The 17,728-nt window shown below is 37.1% G+C and overlaps 2 protein-coding genes across 2 annotated transcripts; both read left to right on the top strand.

The window, feature by feature from the left end:
* The first annotated feature begins 2,880 nt into the window (after positions 1–2,880).
* Positions 2,881–8,037, top strand: mrps14 (mitochondrial ribosomal protein S14). The gene is made up of 3 exons (XM_046850722.1): positions 2,881–3,010; positions 5,513–5,677; positions 7,642–8,037. Exons 1-3 carry the CDS (start codon positions 2,945–2,947, stop codon positions 7,822–7,824), a joined length of 414 nt encoding a protein of 137 aa, XP_046706678.1. The 5' UTR covers positions 2,881–2,944; the 3' UTR covers positions 7,825–8,037.
* Positions 8,038–9,039: 1,002 nt separating this feature from the next.
* On the top strand, positions 9,040–16,508 carry LOC124386722 (calcyclin binding protein). Its single transcript, XM_046850672.1, has 6 exons — positions 9,040–9,208; positions 9,889–10,102; positions 10,211–10,307; positions 11,408–11,507; positions 11,617–11,711; positions 15,899–16,508. The coding sequence occupies exons 1-6, from the start codon at positions 9,191–9,193 to the stop codon at positions 16,056–16,058; spliced, it is 684 nt and encodes a 227-aa protein (XP_046706628.1). The 5' UTR covers positions 9,040–9,190; the 3' UTR covers positions 16,059–16,508.
* The last annotated feature ends 1,220 nt before the right edge of the window (positions 16,509–17,728 follow it).

Raw genomic sequence — 17,728 nt, 5'->3', positions numbered from 1 at the left:
AGAAATCCAATTATACATGTCATTGAGATATTTAATAGTATGTGTGATTTCTAGATATCCATTTGAAAATACTTTTTATCTGTGTGAAGCTGCATTGAGACAATGTTCATTGGTAAAAGTGCTAAACAAATAAAAATGAATTGAATTGAATTGAATTGTACTTTGACAAATGCAAGTAGCATTTGAATGAAATAAATCCAGGTGTGATGAGAATGAGGCTATGAGTGATGAGGCTATGGTTTTAAATGCTTGAGATTAGAAAAAAAATAAAAAAATTGCAATGCTTTTAAATAACCTGAACTGAACTTCTTGAGATTGTGACCAGAGCGAATAGAGTATGATAATAACTATAAGAAATCCTATTATAATAACAAAATATTTTTTGCTGGGCATATATCAAATCAAATCAAATCAAATCAAATCAAATCAAATTTTATTCATCACATACACATACATACAGGGTATGACATGCAGTGAAATGCTTATTATGACGGTCCAGCATGAGGGAATAGGATAGGGAAAAAGATGGCAGATAAATAAAGTATAAAAAAACTATATAAAATAAAATATAAGAATATAAAGATATAAAAGATATATAAAGATATATGTATGTGAGACAAATATATATATAAAATTTGGGTACAGTACATATGGTTTGTTGGCAGTTTACCCAGCCTGCTCAACAGGGTGACCTTGTCTGGAGTAAAATGTACCTCCACACTTCACATACTTTGTGCCTGAAGTATATGTGGCATTATTGTATACGGGGACTAGCACATAGACATGTGGACATATTTAAAGCCAGGGAGAGGCTCAGTGGGTGAATGAGTATTTGGGTGGTCAACAGTGATTTATAGAACTTTACAATAACCATGACCACCCTTAATCTTACATAAACAAATGATTGACTGCTTAAAAGCTTTCAGTAAAAGTGGGAGGGGAAAATCAAGAAAGACACTAACTATTATGTTACATAGAGCCACAGCTCTGCCACGTCTCCGAACAGACCAACATAAGGTTTAAATAAACCTGAACTCAATATCATATAGGAACTCCTGTAGTGTGCCTGCTATAGATTTAAAGCTGTTATTATGTGAGCTTCTTTACATTTTTTAAGATTAATTTTTGATGACATTGATGATGAATGGCTCTTGGCACATGCCTTTACAAATATTACATTTTATCATAAAATAATACACCATATTAGAAGGGTAATGAATTCAGTTTAAATTAAATATTTTTGTATCGACACATTTGACAGACATAGCGATTTATAACTGCTGAACAGAATCTTTAGTGGTAAACCACCTCAAACATTTACCTCATTTGACTGATGTTTATACTCAAAGAAACTTACAATTGAGACAGTATAAATATAAACACAATTTTTAAGATTCTTGCTTAAAAGTCCAAAACTGGCAGAGGGGATAAATAACTTTTTTATTACATTTCCACACACTTTCACTTCCTGTGTAGGTGGACTATTATTGCAATAATCTGAGAAAATGTGAAGATTTTGTTTCTCTGACTCTGGCAGCAAAGTATATGAGTGGTGCTTTTCAACTGTATAGTGTTATAGGCACTGTATTAGCATCAAATATCAGTTTCAAACGTTTATTACTACAACAAACAAATCACGACAGGGTGTCTCACACTATTTCAGAACAATCTGCTCCAGAATGACTCAGTTTTGTTTCAGCAGTCGTTCTTCACTTTTAACTGTTCCTTATTAGTCATTAAAAGCCTGGTATATAGGAAAGCGAGCAGGAGAAGTGAAGCCAGAGGGTAAAATGAGTCGCTCTTTGTATATAGGCAACCAAACACTGATTTTAGCATGTGAGCACAGATTAAGAAACAAGGGGTCCTTTCAGACTGTAATAAATACAAAGAATATAGAGCTGCAGGAAATTGCTTACAGACCCAAAGCCAAGTGAAATCTTTTTTTCTTTTTAACTTACTGATAAAGTGTTTGAGACACGACTGCAATTTGCATATAATGTAAATTGTTTTATTAAAACTGTGAGTAACAGTTGCTAAGGCATTTTTTCTTTTGGTGGGTGGGGGCAGTGTGCCACATGCTTTGGAGAAGGTCAAGTCAATGTTTCAGCTACAACAGTGAAATGAATGAGTGTGTGGGTGTCAAAGGATATAGTGTACTACTCTGACCTGAAGATTTTCTAGTTGCATAAAATGTATTATTAACTCCTAATAATATTATAATCATATTATAACCATGTGTTGTTAATTCAGTTTATTGTTGGACAAGCAGCCGTAACACAAAAACCAATGGGAGGTGAAATGAATAACATTCATTATTTTGGTACAGTGGCACATGTTGCAGGGTGGGAAATATTAGGCACCAAGTGAGCAATAAACCCTCAAAGTGTTTTTTGATGTGTTGGAAGCTGGAAAATGGGTAAAAGTCTGAATCTCAGCAACTTATTGCAAAAGCAAATTGTGTTGTCTAAATGGCTGGGTCAGAAGATAAGCAAAACTGCAGGTTCTGTGAGGTGTTCCTGATATGCAGTGGTCAGTTACTAGGACACCCATGATGCATTTGTGGAGCAAAGGCAAACCCATCTGGTCCATACCCATAGAAAAGCTACTGTAACACAAATTGTGGAACAAATTGCTGACTGAGATGCTGGCTATTATACTAAGATGTCGGAACGCATAGTAAGGGGTAACTTTTTGCAAAGCAGTCAGTGTGCCACGTCCACTCCTGTCCACACTTGAAAGCACCCATAAAGGGGACAATAAGCATAGAACTGGACCATTGTAATAAGCTGATCATGATCTGATAAGTCACAATTTTTTTTACATTTACACACACACACACACACACACACACACACACACACACACACGAGCGACGAGCGGGCCACTAGATGGCGGTAGTGGGGTTCAGGTCGAGATGAGCGGCGGATAAACGAGGAAGCTGAAGATGGCGTGCAGAATGCTCCTCTCTGGTTTAGGGTTTCTTCACTCATCATTCCAGTTCACTAAACAGGTAACGTCATCATGTGTGTGATTAGGAGCTGTTGTGTAATCCTCACTACAATTTGTTTTTAAAGAGAACAATTATCTCCACGTTAAAAGCTCTGTAATGTATGTCCGATGAAGCTAAGACTTCAGACCGAGTCCTAAATAGCAGTGTGAGATGAATATAGTGCACTACATAGGGTGCACTTCATTCTTTAGGTAGGGCACTATTATATAGAGTAAGACGCTATTTGGGATTCTGCCTTATCACATGTCAATGTCAAAAAGACACTTGAAGAAATCTCGGAATGGTGATTATTTTATTATAATTATTTAAGATTAATTTGAGGAAAGTTGAAGACACAGTAAGGTGTGTAGTTATAACTGTGTTGATGTCGCTGCTGGTGGTATTTCACCGTGTTGTATTGTTCACTCTATAGACTGTAGTGCACAGTGAGCGGCTCAGCATCTGTCATTCATTTGTTTTCGCATCTGTGTAATGAAGTTACACCAGAAAACTCAAATACAACGAAAGAAAAATACGTTTCTGCACAAGCTATAATTACACAGAATTAGTGACCATGCATTTTACATCTACATTTTTAGTGGCGTCCTGCTTGAATCAAAACATCTCTTAATACTGTCTTAATTATGACATCACGTGTATAGAAACCATCAATATTATAGAGAAACGCAGTAGAACAGAGCACTGCATCACAGACCGGTATCTCACACAACGAGGACAACGGGACTAAAGCAAAAAAAAACAATAAACCCAATTCAACAAGTCTCCTTTCACTGTAGCCACAGCCGCATCATCTCTAGCAGAAGCATTGATTTGAACCTCATGAAATGACCACAGGTTTCCAGTGCATTACAGTTTTTCTGGGGATTTTTTGTGCAAATTTTGTGATATTGTGAAAATTTTAGAGAAAAGACAATCAGAAGTATAAATTGTTCATGAAAATGCTTACAACCTGTTTTGAACTGTTTTGACAGTCTGTCTTGTAAATGTCCTTGTAACTATATCTGTGACCAAGTCAATGTCTTCTCCTCTGTTGGCTATTGTGGAATGAAATAACAGCTATTAAATCCACACAAATATATTTGTGACTGTGCAGTTTGCTACAGATGCGGTTTGTGAGCTTGACTAGTGCGCTCTTTGACCATCCAAACAAAGGACATGAAAATTATTTTCAGAAATTACGCTATATTATTGAATGCCTTCTGGATGTCCTTAAAGTATCCAAATCTAAACCTTATTTATAGACACATTTCTATAGATGCTGCTTTATGCTGAGCTTAAAACATGGATTTAGTTATAAATTGCCTGGTAGAAATGCAAAACATTACATTTCTTGTTTTTTATTAACCAAATCTATTATTATTAACATTTGTGAAAATCGACAGTTTCCCGCTTGGATATATAATATATAAAATAATATTTTATAAAAAAGAAAATATATAAATAGATTCACCTTTTCATTCTATTGATTAACTTGACTAATTGATTAAGTTTTACTGATTAAATAAAATCAAATAAATGGAAAAATCTAATTAAATAGGTTACGTTTGTTAGACTCCATCTGGTTAATACAGGTGTGTGTGTGTGTGTGTGTGTGTGTGTGTGTGTGTGTGTTTTTCATTTGATATTTAATTCTCTACAGATATGATCTATTTAACTGTTCTACAAATTTCAGCAAACTTTAATAAATGTCTTTATTCCTTCTATCCTTCATTCATTCACTTCCTTGATAAGCAGAATTGTCAGGATTCTTTCCTTTTAAGTGAAATTCTTGAAGCGGGACATAAAACACTAAAGAATCCACATTGCTAGCGTTGGCGATGACCAGGGAGCGGCAGCGGTTTTGCGTGTGCAAAGCAACACACTACAAATCTTATTTCCAGTACGGAGTGAGTGGCTACAGTGACACTGCGCTAACTTTAGTTTCTTTTTTATACCCATGACATTGTTGTGTATGTTTGCAAGTTTAATATACTTTTTTTTTTATGCGCTAATAGTGCGAGGCAGAGACTAAACAAACTTGCGGTCCACCACTTTATACATTTGTGAGGGATTTTAACTATGTTCTGCAAGTAAAAAGGATTGTATTCTGCAGACATGTGCACCGGACCGAAGGCCTTGTACTGAAAAGGTTTGGTACGAATACTTGTATTACTGTATTAACTCATAAATTCTACCTATTGTGAAGCTTGTATAAGAAAAAAGGATCAAATATGTTCTTTAGCGAAGTTTTTATGTTAATATACAATGTCATACTTTTTTTGACAACACAGATTATATTCTGATTTCACTGCATATATCCACATCTGCACAGATTGTTATATGCACTCACGACTGTTATTGTATACCTTATATGAAGTATGTGTGTTTATATTCCTCAAATATTTCTCATGTTATTTTAAGCACAACCAATAAGCGGCAAATGTTTTGGTAACAGCCATAAAAATGCTTGTCTGCTGCACTCTAGCCTCAGTGTTCATATTGTGCTACTGAATGTGTTTTCAGGCATGCAGAAGTTCACTGGGAATCACTGAGCAGGTCCGAGGTTATTATGTTAACTGGAGAATGTTGCGAGATGTGAAAAGAAGACAGATGGCGTATGAGTACGCGGACACCAGACTCCGGATCAACGCCATCAGAAAGAATACACTCTTACCTAAAGAGTTACAGGTGCCTGTCCATTAGCTAAATTCTGTGTGTGTGTGTGTGTGTGTGTGTGTGGGTGTGTGTGGGGGTGTGTGTGTGGGTGTGTGTGTGTGTGTGTGTGTGTGTGTGATTAGGAAGGTGATTATGTGTAATGTTTTTTAGCTTTCTGAATATGGAAAGTAAGTATAAAAGTTCATTTCATGTATCAAAGCTAATTATACAAAATCTGTAAACATAAAATATTTGGAAACACAGTCTTTTAACTAGAACACTTCACAGTATGAAGATTACTTTGACCAAACAAATACATAATTATACCAATGTTTCACTTTATTATCTTTGAGAAATCCTCTCCTAAAATGAAGAACAGTTTACACACTTTTGGCATCTGAACATCTTCTCTAAACCTTCAGCTGAAATACTTTGCTATGCCTCTTGTAAAACATCTTCCCTATTTAGATATTTATTTCTTAACTTGTGATTCATTTCCTCCCAGAGCAGTTCAATAAGATTTAGATCTAATGACTTGGTAGGCCAAGTGTCCACATCCAGGTTTGACTGTGGGTGTGAGGCAGTCTGGTAGCATCTTCTCTCCTGTTTTCTATCTTAGATAAGTTCTTCTGTTAGAGCCAAAAATGTCAAATTTGAACTCATGTCTCCACAGAACCTTCTTCCAGTCATTCATGCATGTGTTTCAAAACATTATAAAAAACATTATATTTTGACCGTGTGTGTGTGTGTGTGTGTGTGTGTGTGTGTGTGTGTGTGTGTGTGTGTGTGTGTGTGTGTGTGTGTGTTGATTAAATGATCATTAGCCAGTGTGGCCATCTAAATAAATGCCTTACATTTTAGCAGTCTGCTGGTCATCAGCAATGATCTGAGAGAAGCAGTTTTGGCTGGCCATTAATCTGGGAGGGGTTTTATGGTAATTTCTATACAATTTAAATTCTGTAATTTTATAGTGGGAAGAAATATTTACAATATTAAAAGATATATTTATAAGTGGAAAACTTTGAAGATATCTGAAATCTTGAAAGTTGATAATCTTCCCATGTGTGGAAGTCTGCAGCAAATTCACCTCAAGGTCAGACAGGGCAATGTTTAAAGAAACCGCAACAAAACCCAGTAGTTACACCTCAGACTTTACATGCCTCAGTTAGCATGTGAAATGTGAACGCTCATGACGGTACTAACTTGTAAGAAAAAGACAAGTATGAACAACATCTAAACAACCCACGTGACGTTTGGAAAATTTTTTCCTTTGGATTGACTAGACCAAAGTGGAGATGGTTTGGTGTCATTAAGTTGGTCATGAACGTTTCTGTATAGCAAAGTATTGTATATAATCTGTTAACAGCTAACTCTTGGCTGAAACTGGGTCATGCAACAGGAAAATGATCCCAAATCTACAAGATAATGGCTAAAAAAAGAATAGAATCAAAGTGTTGCAATGGTCCAGTCAAAGTCCAGACCTCAACTCAATTAAAAATCTGTGGCAGGACCTTAAGAAAGTTGTGCATTAATAAATGCAGAAAACCTCAATGAACTGAAGCAACGCTATAAAGAAGTGTGAGCCCAAATTCCTCCACAATGACGTGAGACACTAATAGTCATAGAGAATATGACTACTAAAGGTGTTTCTACAGTCTATCACATCATTAGGTGTACTTAGATTTCACACATGGTTTCTCCATTTCGACTTGGATTTTGTAAAAATAAATAATGACACTGTGTAAAGTCATATCCTGTTGTTCATCTGAGGTTGTATTTACCTAATTATAAGACCTGATTAAGCGCTGATGATTTTTATGTCCTGATACCTAAAAGCAAAGAATTCAAAGAGAGTGAATTTCAGTCACATGTTTTTATAAATAAATAAATAAAAATTTCCACCATATGTGTTTTTACTTTCATCCTTTCCCATTAACTCTCTGTGTTTGTTTTGTGAGACTCTAACTTATTTTTATTACCCCACTTTGTTCCTGCAGGAGGTAGCTGATAAAGAAATTGCAGCATTGCCCCGAGACAGCTGCCCGGTGCGTATACGCAACAGATGTGTGATCACGTCACGACCCCGTGGCGTGAAACGCAGGTGGCGTCTAAGCCGCATCGTCTTTAGACAACTAGCAGACCACAACCAGATGTCGGGAATACAAAGAGCGATGTGGTGAAAACCTAAAAGTGGACAAATCAGCATTAATGGCTTTTACAGCTCCAGTACTGAGAAGCCTGAGATGTTCAACATGTTCAAAATCCCAACAGAAATGTTCTTCACATGTGCACATGAAGTGCTGTTTGTAAAGATCAAGTGTAAAGTTCAAGTGTCCTACTTATTTTGAGAAATAATTTGTTGCTTTGAAAATAATAAAGTTTATTCACTATGATGCTTTCGGGTTTCTGTCTCTTGAGCATTATTTAGGTTTTACATTATAATAATAAGGGATAAAAAAAAGACAATAACACTGGCATTCTTTATCATATTTAACATTACTGTAACCAGTGACATGAAGATTTATTTGCAAACTAATATTTCCACTGTCTGCTTTAATTGGTCAGAAAATGCTGAAAAGAAATACTTTTCATGTCGCTGTACAGGTGATTCCCTACACAATTCTCATTATTTGTAGTTCTTCTAATCACAGAGTCTGATGGAGGTGTTCCTGCTGATGTCATCAGGTTTTATTTTGAAATTATAAACTTTAGGTATCACATAAATGTTTTAATCAAGCTGAACACTGATCGGTAACACTTGTCAGGATTCTAACCGGCCTCATTTGCTTATTAGTGTCAAGTGTCTACTTCATTGTTTAATGCAATATTAATAAATATTGCAGCTACTGGAAAAATATTACTTTATAGGTAAAAAAAAAAAAAAAAAGCTTTTAACAGTGTCAAATCTGGTGTATACAGCTTACAGTAATGAGCTGAAATTAAATGGGTTTTATTTTTGTTTTTGTTTTATTTTATTTTATTTTATGAACAGGTGACAGTAACACTTTTACCCTTGTAGATTTAGGGGTAAATGATTAATGAAGCGCTTTAATCTTGTGTAAAAGTATAAATATTATGAAATTATAACAAAAGAGTAAAAAAGCAGTCAATATTGGCAAAATGTTTTCATGTACTAATTTCATGTACAGTATTTACATTTCATCTATTGTATTGGCAAAGGACTTTTATTTTAAAATTAGGTGCGTGCGTGCGTGCGTGCGTAATTTATAAAACCACTATTTTTTTATTTATAATTATTTTAGTAAAGTTGTTTATTATTTTATTTATAATTATTTTAGTAAAGTTGTACGGACTTGTACTCTGGTAAACCGGTGTATTAATCAGTGAATGAAATAAATATAAAAATTGACGCAGCTTTTATTTTGTTTTATGGAACCGGAAGAATCGCTGCAGTGCAGAATCTTTCTAGAAAAGCGGTTTCACACGCGTGTAGAGTGAAGAACAGAAGGTGTTACTGTGTTTGAATTTTAGTATCTTATTTGTGTTAAACTGAATTAAGCGCTTGTTTTCAAAGCAGTGACAGTAATGGAGCTCAGTGAACAGGTATGACCTTTATTTCAGCCATGAACAGTGCAGTACACATTACATGTGTGTGATAATACAGCTGTCAGTGTGTGTGTGTGTGTGTGTGTGTGTGTGATGGTAAGAAACCTGTTATGAACTGTGATTAGCTAATGATATTCATTTAGTTCTTTATAGGTGGTTATAGTGCTGCAAATTGTGTGAAATAAAATAGGGGAATTAGATTCATCCTGTTTAAAGTACATGCACACGCTTTATAATTTTGGCTTTTTATTTAATTACTTGCTGAAGAATGGAAAGAGTGGCACAGATATGAGTCATGATGTGATGCACAAAATGGATAAAAATCTGTAAGTAAATGAATAATAAGGGAAGTGTAATCTGTAATCCTGTACCTGGTATTTCAGCGTTATTGTGAATTACACTCCAATAACGCAGTCAGATTTCAATTTTAAATGTAAATCATATCCTTTATTTAGTGACCCTCACCTTTTCAACAAACAATCCAGATAAGACACGAGCAATTTATGTAAATAATATATGCCTTATTTGATTTATCCAGAAACACCAAGTCTTTATTACATATGGAGATGTTTCTGTGAGTAATCCAACACCCTGTAGGTCAGTTTGTGAACTTGACACTGGTCGCAGGTAATTTGTGGATTTCATGCAGTTGACACTTTATTATTTAACTTGTTCAGATCGCAGGACTTGAGTGTGACTTGAGAGAAGTGACACGACTCCTGGAGATGTGTGAAAGGAAGAATGTGCAGGATGTCCTCTCACAGGAGCAGCAGAAGATCGAGAAAGTGCTGGCACAGAAACAGCAACAGAGGGAACAGCAAGTAAAAAAAGACTCTGCAGATCAAGTAGATACAACAGTCAAGCTTTACACAGTCAAAATTAACAATTATGGTGTGTATAATTCACTTGTGCTGTTTCTTGGCCTCCAATGCCTTGTACATTACACCAATCTGAATGCCTTTGTGAATCACATGTTTATAAATATATATATGTGTATAGGTTGGGACCAGTCAGAAAAATTTGTAAAAGTCTACATCACAGTACCAGGAGTGCATAAAGTCCCTGCTGACAATGTGCAGGTCAGCTTTACAGACAGGTAGGTTGTATGTATTTGTATAGTCGGTTGTATAGTTGGATGTTTTCATAGTATCAAGTGCTTGTTATGAGCCACCTTATTTATTAGTACACAATTTCTTATAGTTTCCAGATTTTCTTTTTACCTCACACAATTTAAAAAGGTAATTAAGTGTATTTACTGTTACAGTGTAAATCCATGCTGGGTACTGACACTTGTTCTAAAGTAATATTCAATAATATTCAGTTCAGATGTATTTTTATTGCTCTTACAGCAGTTGACAGTAATTGTATCTCAAGGTTGCTTTACAGAACACATTTGACATGTTTACAGCTGCGTATATGTTGTGTGTTATTTTATAACATAATTTTGTGTATAATTCCCGTGGTTACTTTCTATTGGCCTAAATCAATCTGGCCGTTCATCCAGGATGTCAGCAGGTGCAGACAAATAATCAAAACAGTCCATCTGGCACCAACAATCACTGAAATCCCAATACGCCCTCCAACTGATCAGTACCTGATGCTAGAAGCCTGCGTCTGGATTTTTACTTTTTAGTTTGTTTGTTTGTTTTTAATACTGCCACATGATTGGTTGATTATTAAAGGGCATGAATGTAGGTGATAACGTTTTTACAAAAGTATTTTACAAAATACTTTTGTCAGTGTGGTGCTAATTTGTTGGTTGATGCTGTATTTGCTGTGAGAATGTAGTCGTTCTCTCGCTTGTTGATGTGACGGATGTGTACTTACAGTGGAAAATTGTCAAATTCAGTCACCTCAAATGCTGTTTGTTAGTTAAATGTAGCTATACAACAATGAGTGTTCAGGGTGGATCTTTCTTTTAAGTAATTAAACTTTTTTGGCCAAATTACTTTTGTGCCACTTGATGTAGGAAAGGCTTTGATAAAATAGTTTTGTGCATACTTTATTTTCACTTTATTTTCATAAGTCATTCTTAACAGGTTCTATGTTGTAAAAATGATTTTACCAGTAAACACTTAACAAGCATGATTTTTATTTCAATATTTAATTATTATTAAAAAATACCAGTAATTTCTAAGTTGAGTGTCTCCATCCAAAGTGTGTCTTCTTTGATTGAACATTTTCTGTGTTTTACAGGTCTTTCAATCTGCTTGTTAAAGATTTGGAGGGAAAGAACTATCAAATGACAGTCAACAACCTCTTGTTTCCTATTGTAGTTGAGGAGAGCATGAGAAAGGTTTGGAAGTCTGTCCAATACTGAGGCACTTAAAGTTATTAAGAGACTCTGTCTCTGCTTTGGCCGTTTCTAATGTTTTCTTTTTTTTTTGTTTTTTTTTTTCATGCAGGTGAAAACAGACATGGTACTAATCATGTGCAAAAAGAAGACAGCAAAGAAATGGGAGTGTTTTACACAAGTAGAGAAACAGTGTAAAGAGAAAGAGTGAGTATTATACTAGAGTACTGTGGTAACATACTTCACACATTCTGGTATTCAATTCAGTTATATTTATATAGTGCTTTTAACAGTCGACATTGTCCTCAAAACAGCTTTAAAAAAAGAAATGGATCACAAATATACATTTTAATATCCGTCTGAGTAAGTTTATCCCTAATAATCAAGCCAGTGGTGACAGTGTTAAGGAAAAAACTGCCTGAGATGGTATGAGGAAGAAACATTGAGAAGACAGGTGTCATGGACAGGTGAAATATGGCCTCTATTCTTGCATTCAATTCAGGACAACCCTTTTCAGTGTTGTATTGTTTCTGTAGATGCAGTATGCTTTAGTAAACACTGATAACTTTTAAAGTTCAGCTCAGTGTGGAGGATCCCTTCATTTGGGAAATTCACAAAATTGTATTGTGAAATTGTCACTAGAGACCATAGTTGTTAGGCAACAAATGTGCTTTTTGTTAAAATATACAGTATCTCTCAAATGTGAGTACACCCCTCACATTTCAGCAAACATTTTATTATATCTTCTCAACGGACAATACAGTAGAAATTGAACTTGGATCTATTTTAAAGTAGTGAGTGTGCAGTTTGTATAGTGTGCAGTATTTGATCACAAATGTTATTTTATGAGTTGCTCAGTAGCTCCTAGTTTTACAACCATAATGACTGTATAAGACTGTAGAAAGAACATTACATACACTCCAGTACTCATGTTAGTTCTCACTCTCCAGTGTTCTGTATTGTTTAAAGATTTATGATCAAACTCTTGATGTCACCCAAATAAGGATGGGTTCCCCATTTTGAGTCTGGTTTCTCTCAAGGTTTCTTCCTCATAACATCTAAGGGAGTTTTTCCTTGCCACTGTCGCCACGGCTGCTCATCAGGGATAAACACACACCATTCACCTTAACTGTTGATTTCTGTAAAGCTGCTTTGAGACATTGTTTGTTGTGAAAAGCGCTAAAGAAATAAACTTGACTATAAGCAGTACAGATTTACTGTCCTCTGAAAATAATACAAAATACATCATGCAGATGCACTGGGACACATCATCAGTGATGTATCCTGGGGTCATTGGGTGTTTCGAGGCTTTGAACATCAGACACCCTCGTCCAGGCAACCCAGCCGTGGTTGATCAGACTCCGGCCTGTGTCCCAGTAGCAATTGCCCACGGTTCTGCCCTCTTAATCCAAAGCCATCTAGTGGCTTTCTCTGCGGCTTCAGTTGCGGTTCTAATCGCCTTTCTCTTTGCCTCCCCAGTGATTCCTAGTAGAGTAAGTACTTTGCAGAGTGAGCACCCTGCAAAACCTCTACAGCCCACCTCCAACGGCTCACAACGAGTTTTCCAGCCCTGCATTTTTCTACACTCTTTAACTAACTCTTGGTACTTAACCCGCTTCCTCTCATTGGCCTCTTCCATGCGCTCTTCCCAGGGCACAGTAAGCGCCAATAATAATTGTATAGCAGTACAGATTTACTGTCCTCTAAAAAAATAACTCATCATACAGCCATTATTGTCTAAATATCTGGCAACAAAAGTGAGTTCACCCTAAGTGTCCAAAGTGGGAATATTTTGTGATTTTGTGTGAGCACCATTGCTATCCAGCACTGCCTTTATCTTCCTGGGCATGCATATATATATATATATATATATATATATATATATATATATATATATATATATATATATATATATATATATATATATAAAATATAGGAAAAATAGGAGATTTGTATATACAGGGTATGCTTATGACACAGGTATGCTTATTATACAGGGTATGCTTATGTACAGTAAACAGTAATAACATAAGGTGGTTGATGTGATTGTCTTTAAAGTGAACGTGTGCGGTATGGTGTGGTATAAAGTGCACTGTGCCGTGCAAGTCCACAGTTAAAGTGACTGTCCAGGGTTTAAAGTGTTGTAGTACAAGAAAAAAAGAAAAATATATGCAGAAGTGTGATGATAGAGAGAGAGAGACACCAGCTTTTAGATCCAGTTTTTAGATCCTGGGTGTTTCCTGGTTTAAACTCCGAATGGCCTGCGGAAAGAAGTTCCTCCTCATTCTCTCTGTGTTCGCTTTCAGGGAGCGGAAGCGTTTCCCTGAACGCAACAAAGAAAAGAGTCCATTGTTGGGATGGCTGAGGTCCTTCATAATCTTCCTGACCCTGGTCCGGCACTGCGTGCTGTAGATGTCCTGCAGGTTAGGGAGCTCAGTGTGGATGGTACGTTCAGCTGAACGCACCACCCTCTGGAGGGCTCTCCTGTCCTGCATGGTGCTGTTCCCGAACCAGGATGTGATGCTACCCGTCAGAACGCTCTCAATGATGCAAGTGTAGAAGGTCTTTAGCACCTGAGAGGGTAGTTTAAAGTCCCTTAAACGTCTTAGATGGTACAGACGCTGCCAGGCCTTTTTCACCAGGGTGTTGGTGTGACAGGACCAAGACAGGTCCTGTGTGATGTAAACACCTAGGTACCTGAAACTGTCCACTCTCTCCACTGGAGTCCAGCTGATGTTTAGCGGTTGGTATGACCGCTCCTGCTTCGTGCTGAAGTCCACGATCAACTTCTTAGTCTTGCTGACGTTCAGGAGAAGGTTGTTCTCCTGGCACCATCTCTCCAGGTTTTTAACCTCCTGTAGGTAGGCCGTCTCATCTTTGTTGGAGATCAGACCCACCACAACAGTGTCGTCAGCAAACTTGATTATGATGGTGGAGTTGGAAGTGGCCACACAGTCGTATGTGTACAGCGAGTACAGCAGTGGGCTCAGAACACAACCCTGGGGAGCTCCATTGCTGAGGGTGAAGGAGGTGTGTTTTCCCACCCGTGCGGCTTGTGGTCTGTCAGTCAGGAAGTTAGAGAGCCATTGACACAGCGGCTGTCCCAGGACCTCCAACTTAGAGGTGAGTGTGGAGGGAATTATGGTATTAAATGCTGAACTGTAGTCAACAAACAACATCTTTGTATAATTCCCTTTTCTGTAGTCCAGGTGGCTCATCGTGGAGAATGAGGAGATGAGCAATGGCGTCCTCAGTAGAACGGTTCTGACGGTACGCAAACTGTAATGGGTCCAATGTGTCTGGTAGTGATGCAGTGATGAAGTCACTGACCAGTCTCTCGAAGCACTTCCTCACTACTGAGGTCAAGGCTACAGGGTGATAGTCGTTAAGGCAGGCGGGCTGGGGTTTCTTGGGGACAGGAACAATGGTGGACTGTTTGAAACATGAGGGGACAACAGACTGTTCCAGTGAGAGGTTGAATATCTCAGTGAACACTGGTGCTAGCTGGTCAGCGCAGGCTTTCAGAACCCGACCTGTGATGCCATCTGGTCCTGCTGCCTTCCTGGTATTCACTCTCTTGAATGCCCTCCTCACGTCATGCTCCGAGATGGTGAACGTGTTTACCTCTCTCGGCGTGCACGCTGGTTGTGCCGCTAGTATGGTTAGCTGCAGCCTCGAAACGAGCGTAAAAGGTGTTTAGCTCGTCTGCCAGAGAAGCGTCCGCATTCACCATTTTAGAAGATGGTGTTTTATAGTCCGTTATTGTCCTTGGTCCCTGCCACAGGCTTCTAGAGCCACCATGTTGGAACTATGATTCTAGTTTCCTCCCGTAGCGCCGCTTTGCATCCTTCACCGCTCTGCGAACGCTGTAAGATGCAGCCTTGTACTCCTCCATGTCCCCGGTGGCGAGCCCCGTGTTGTAGGCAGCGGAGCAGGATCTCAGAGCGTCGCGGATGGTTTTATCCACCCACGGCTTCTGGTTGGGAAACGTTCTGATAGTGTTTTTTGCACCAAGATACACATGATCACAAGATACACAAATATGTTTGGTAATGTCAAGTAGACAAAAACATGAGTAGGACATGTGGCTTTGCATGGTTACATGACGTACAGCTTACTTTTGTTGCCAGCTATTTTGACAGTAACGGCTGTTTGTTGAGTTATTTTGAGTCCTTTTATTAAGGACAGTAAATCTATACTGCTATACAAGCTGCACACTGACTACTGTAAAATATTTAAGTTTCATTTCTATAGTATTGTCAGACTTGAATTCAATCTTGACTTCTGATTTGTTGTTTATTTATTATTCATTTGTGAGTTGAATTCCTATTAAAATATTAATAAGAGCCCATGTAACCTGATGATCATACAAACTTGTCATGTGTTCTCCTCAGCAAACCCAGCTATGATGAGATTGGAGATCCTGGAGAGGGGCTGATGAATATGCTGAAGAAGATCTATTCAGAGGGTGATGATGAAATGAAGCGCACAATCAACAAGGCCTGGGCAGAGTCCCAGGAGAAGAAAGCCAAAGGAGATCAGTTTGACTTCTGAGTCTCTTTACTACCACTGAACTACAAGTCCTTACCTACAATGCATTCCTGTATAATTGCCTTTTTTTATTTAACACTTGTTTATTGACAGACACTGTGTTTTGAAATTACTTATTGGAACACATCTATACATTTGTTTTACCTTTTTGCTGTTATTTCCCCAATAGTGTTAAAAATGTTTAAAGACATCAGTTTCTAACATGCTACACACCTAATTGGGCTTTCAAGATGCATAAACTGTTAATTGAAAATAAAATGTCAAAAAAAAAAAGTGGCTGTTCATAAGTGTAAATTGTTCTGGGCTTGTGTTCCTACCATGTATACACAGTGCTGTTCAAAGGTTTTAGAAATGTAACAAAAGTAAGAATGTAAGAATGCATTCAACGATATTTGTCAATTGTTTATGAACTTACAAAATGGAAAGTGAACCAATAAAAGAAAAATCAATCAATACTTGGTATGAATACCTCTTGGCTTTCAACCCAGCCTCAGTTTTTACACTTACACACCGTACACACACAAAGTCAGGAATTTTGTGGAATTAGAGTCTATTTTTTTTATTAATTATACCAAGCAGATGCTAATGATCATCAGTTTCATACGATGTTTGAAGTATAGTCATTAATAGACATGGAAAACTGTGTAGAGGCTTAAAACTGGGTGAGGAACAGCCAAACTCTTAAGGTGAGGTTGCGGAAGAAAATTAAATTTTCAATAGAGTTTCAATATGTGCTGTTCACGGTATTTTGAAAAAGTGCAAAGAAACAAGCAGTGTTGAGGACTGTAAATTCAGTGATCAGCCAAGGAAACTTAAAAAGTACACTTCTGTTTGACATTAAAAGATGTTTGCAGTGTCATCAGTAATGAACTGGCAAAAACCAGTGAGACTTGGGTACAGACACTAAATGGAGCATCTGCTCCATTTACTGTTAGGAGAAGTCTGGCCATGCTGTATAATGCAGGCAGATACTTATCCACCATGCAGTACCATCAGGTAGGCATTTGATTGCTCCCAAATTTATTTTGCAGCAGGACAACGACCCCAAAATGTCATTAAGATCTACTGTATCTTCAGTATAGGGAAGAACAAGGAGTTCCTGAAGTAAAGGTTTTGACCTGACCTCAACATCATCATGTCTGTCTGGGATTACATAAAAAGATTTAAGGAATCCCACATCTCCAAGATGTTTGGAACCAACCCGCCAAGTTCCTTCAAAAACTTAAGCTGTTTTGCAGGCAAAGAGTGGTCACAGCAGATATTAATTTGATTTGGGTTTCTCTTCTGTTCATTTACTCTATATTTTTTTCATTAATAAAAAATAAACTAAAACTTCTTGAATTATTCTTACTTTACAGTATGCTTTTCACACCTGCCTAAAACCTTTGCACAATAGTGTGTGTGTGTGTGTGTGTGTGTGTGTGTGTGTGTGTGTGTGTGTGTGTGTGGATGAATGAATGAATGAATGAATATTAATGAATGACAAATTAGACAATGGTTGAACTGTTTAATTCAAAATGGCATCATTGTAAAAAATAAATCCACCAGGGGGCAGTATACGCTTTTTTATTTACATTTTTTATTTATTTATTTTTTATTTATTTATTTACACCATTGAACATGACACATGTTATTGATTCATTTATGCTTTATTGTGTGTCCAGGCATTTTGA

This window comes from Silurus meridionalis, chromosome 6 (assembly GCF_014805685.1).
Source record: "Silurus meridionalis isolate SWU-2019-XX chromosome 6, ASM1480568v1, whole genome shotgun sequence".
In the NCBI taxonomy this organism is placed as follows: domain Eukaryota; kingdom Metazoa; phylum Chordata; class Actinopteri; order Siluriformes; family Siluridae; genus Silurus; species Silurus meridionalis.
The sequence above is the reverse complement of the archived record's forward strand: the minus strand, read 5'-3'. Positions and strand labels throughout refer to the sequence as shown.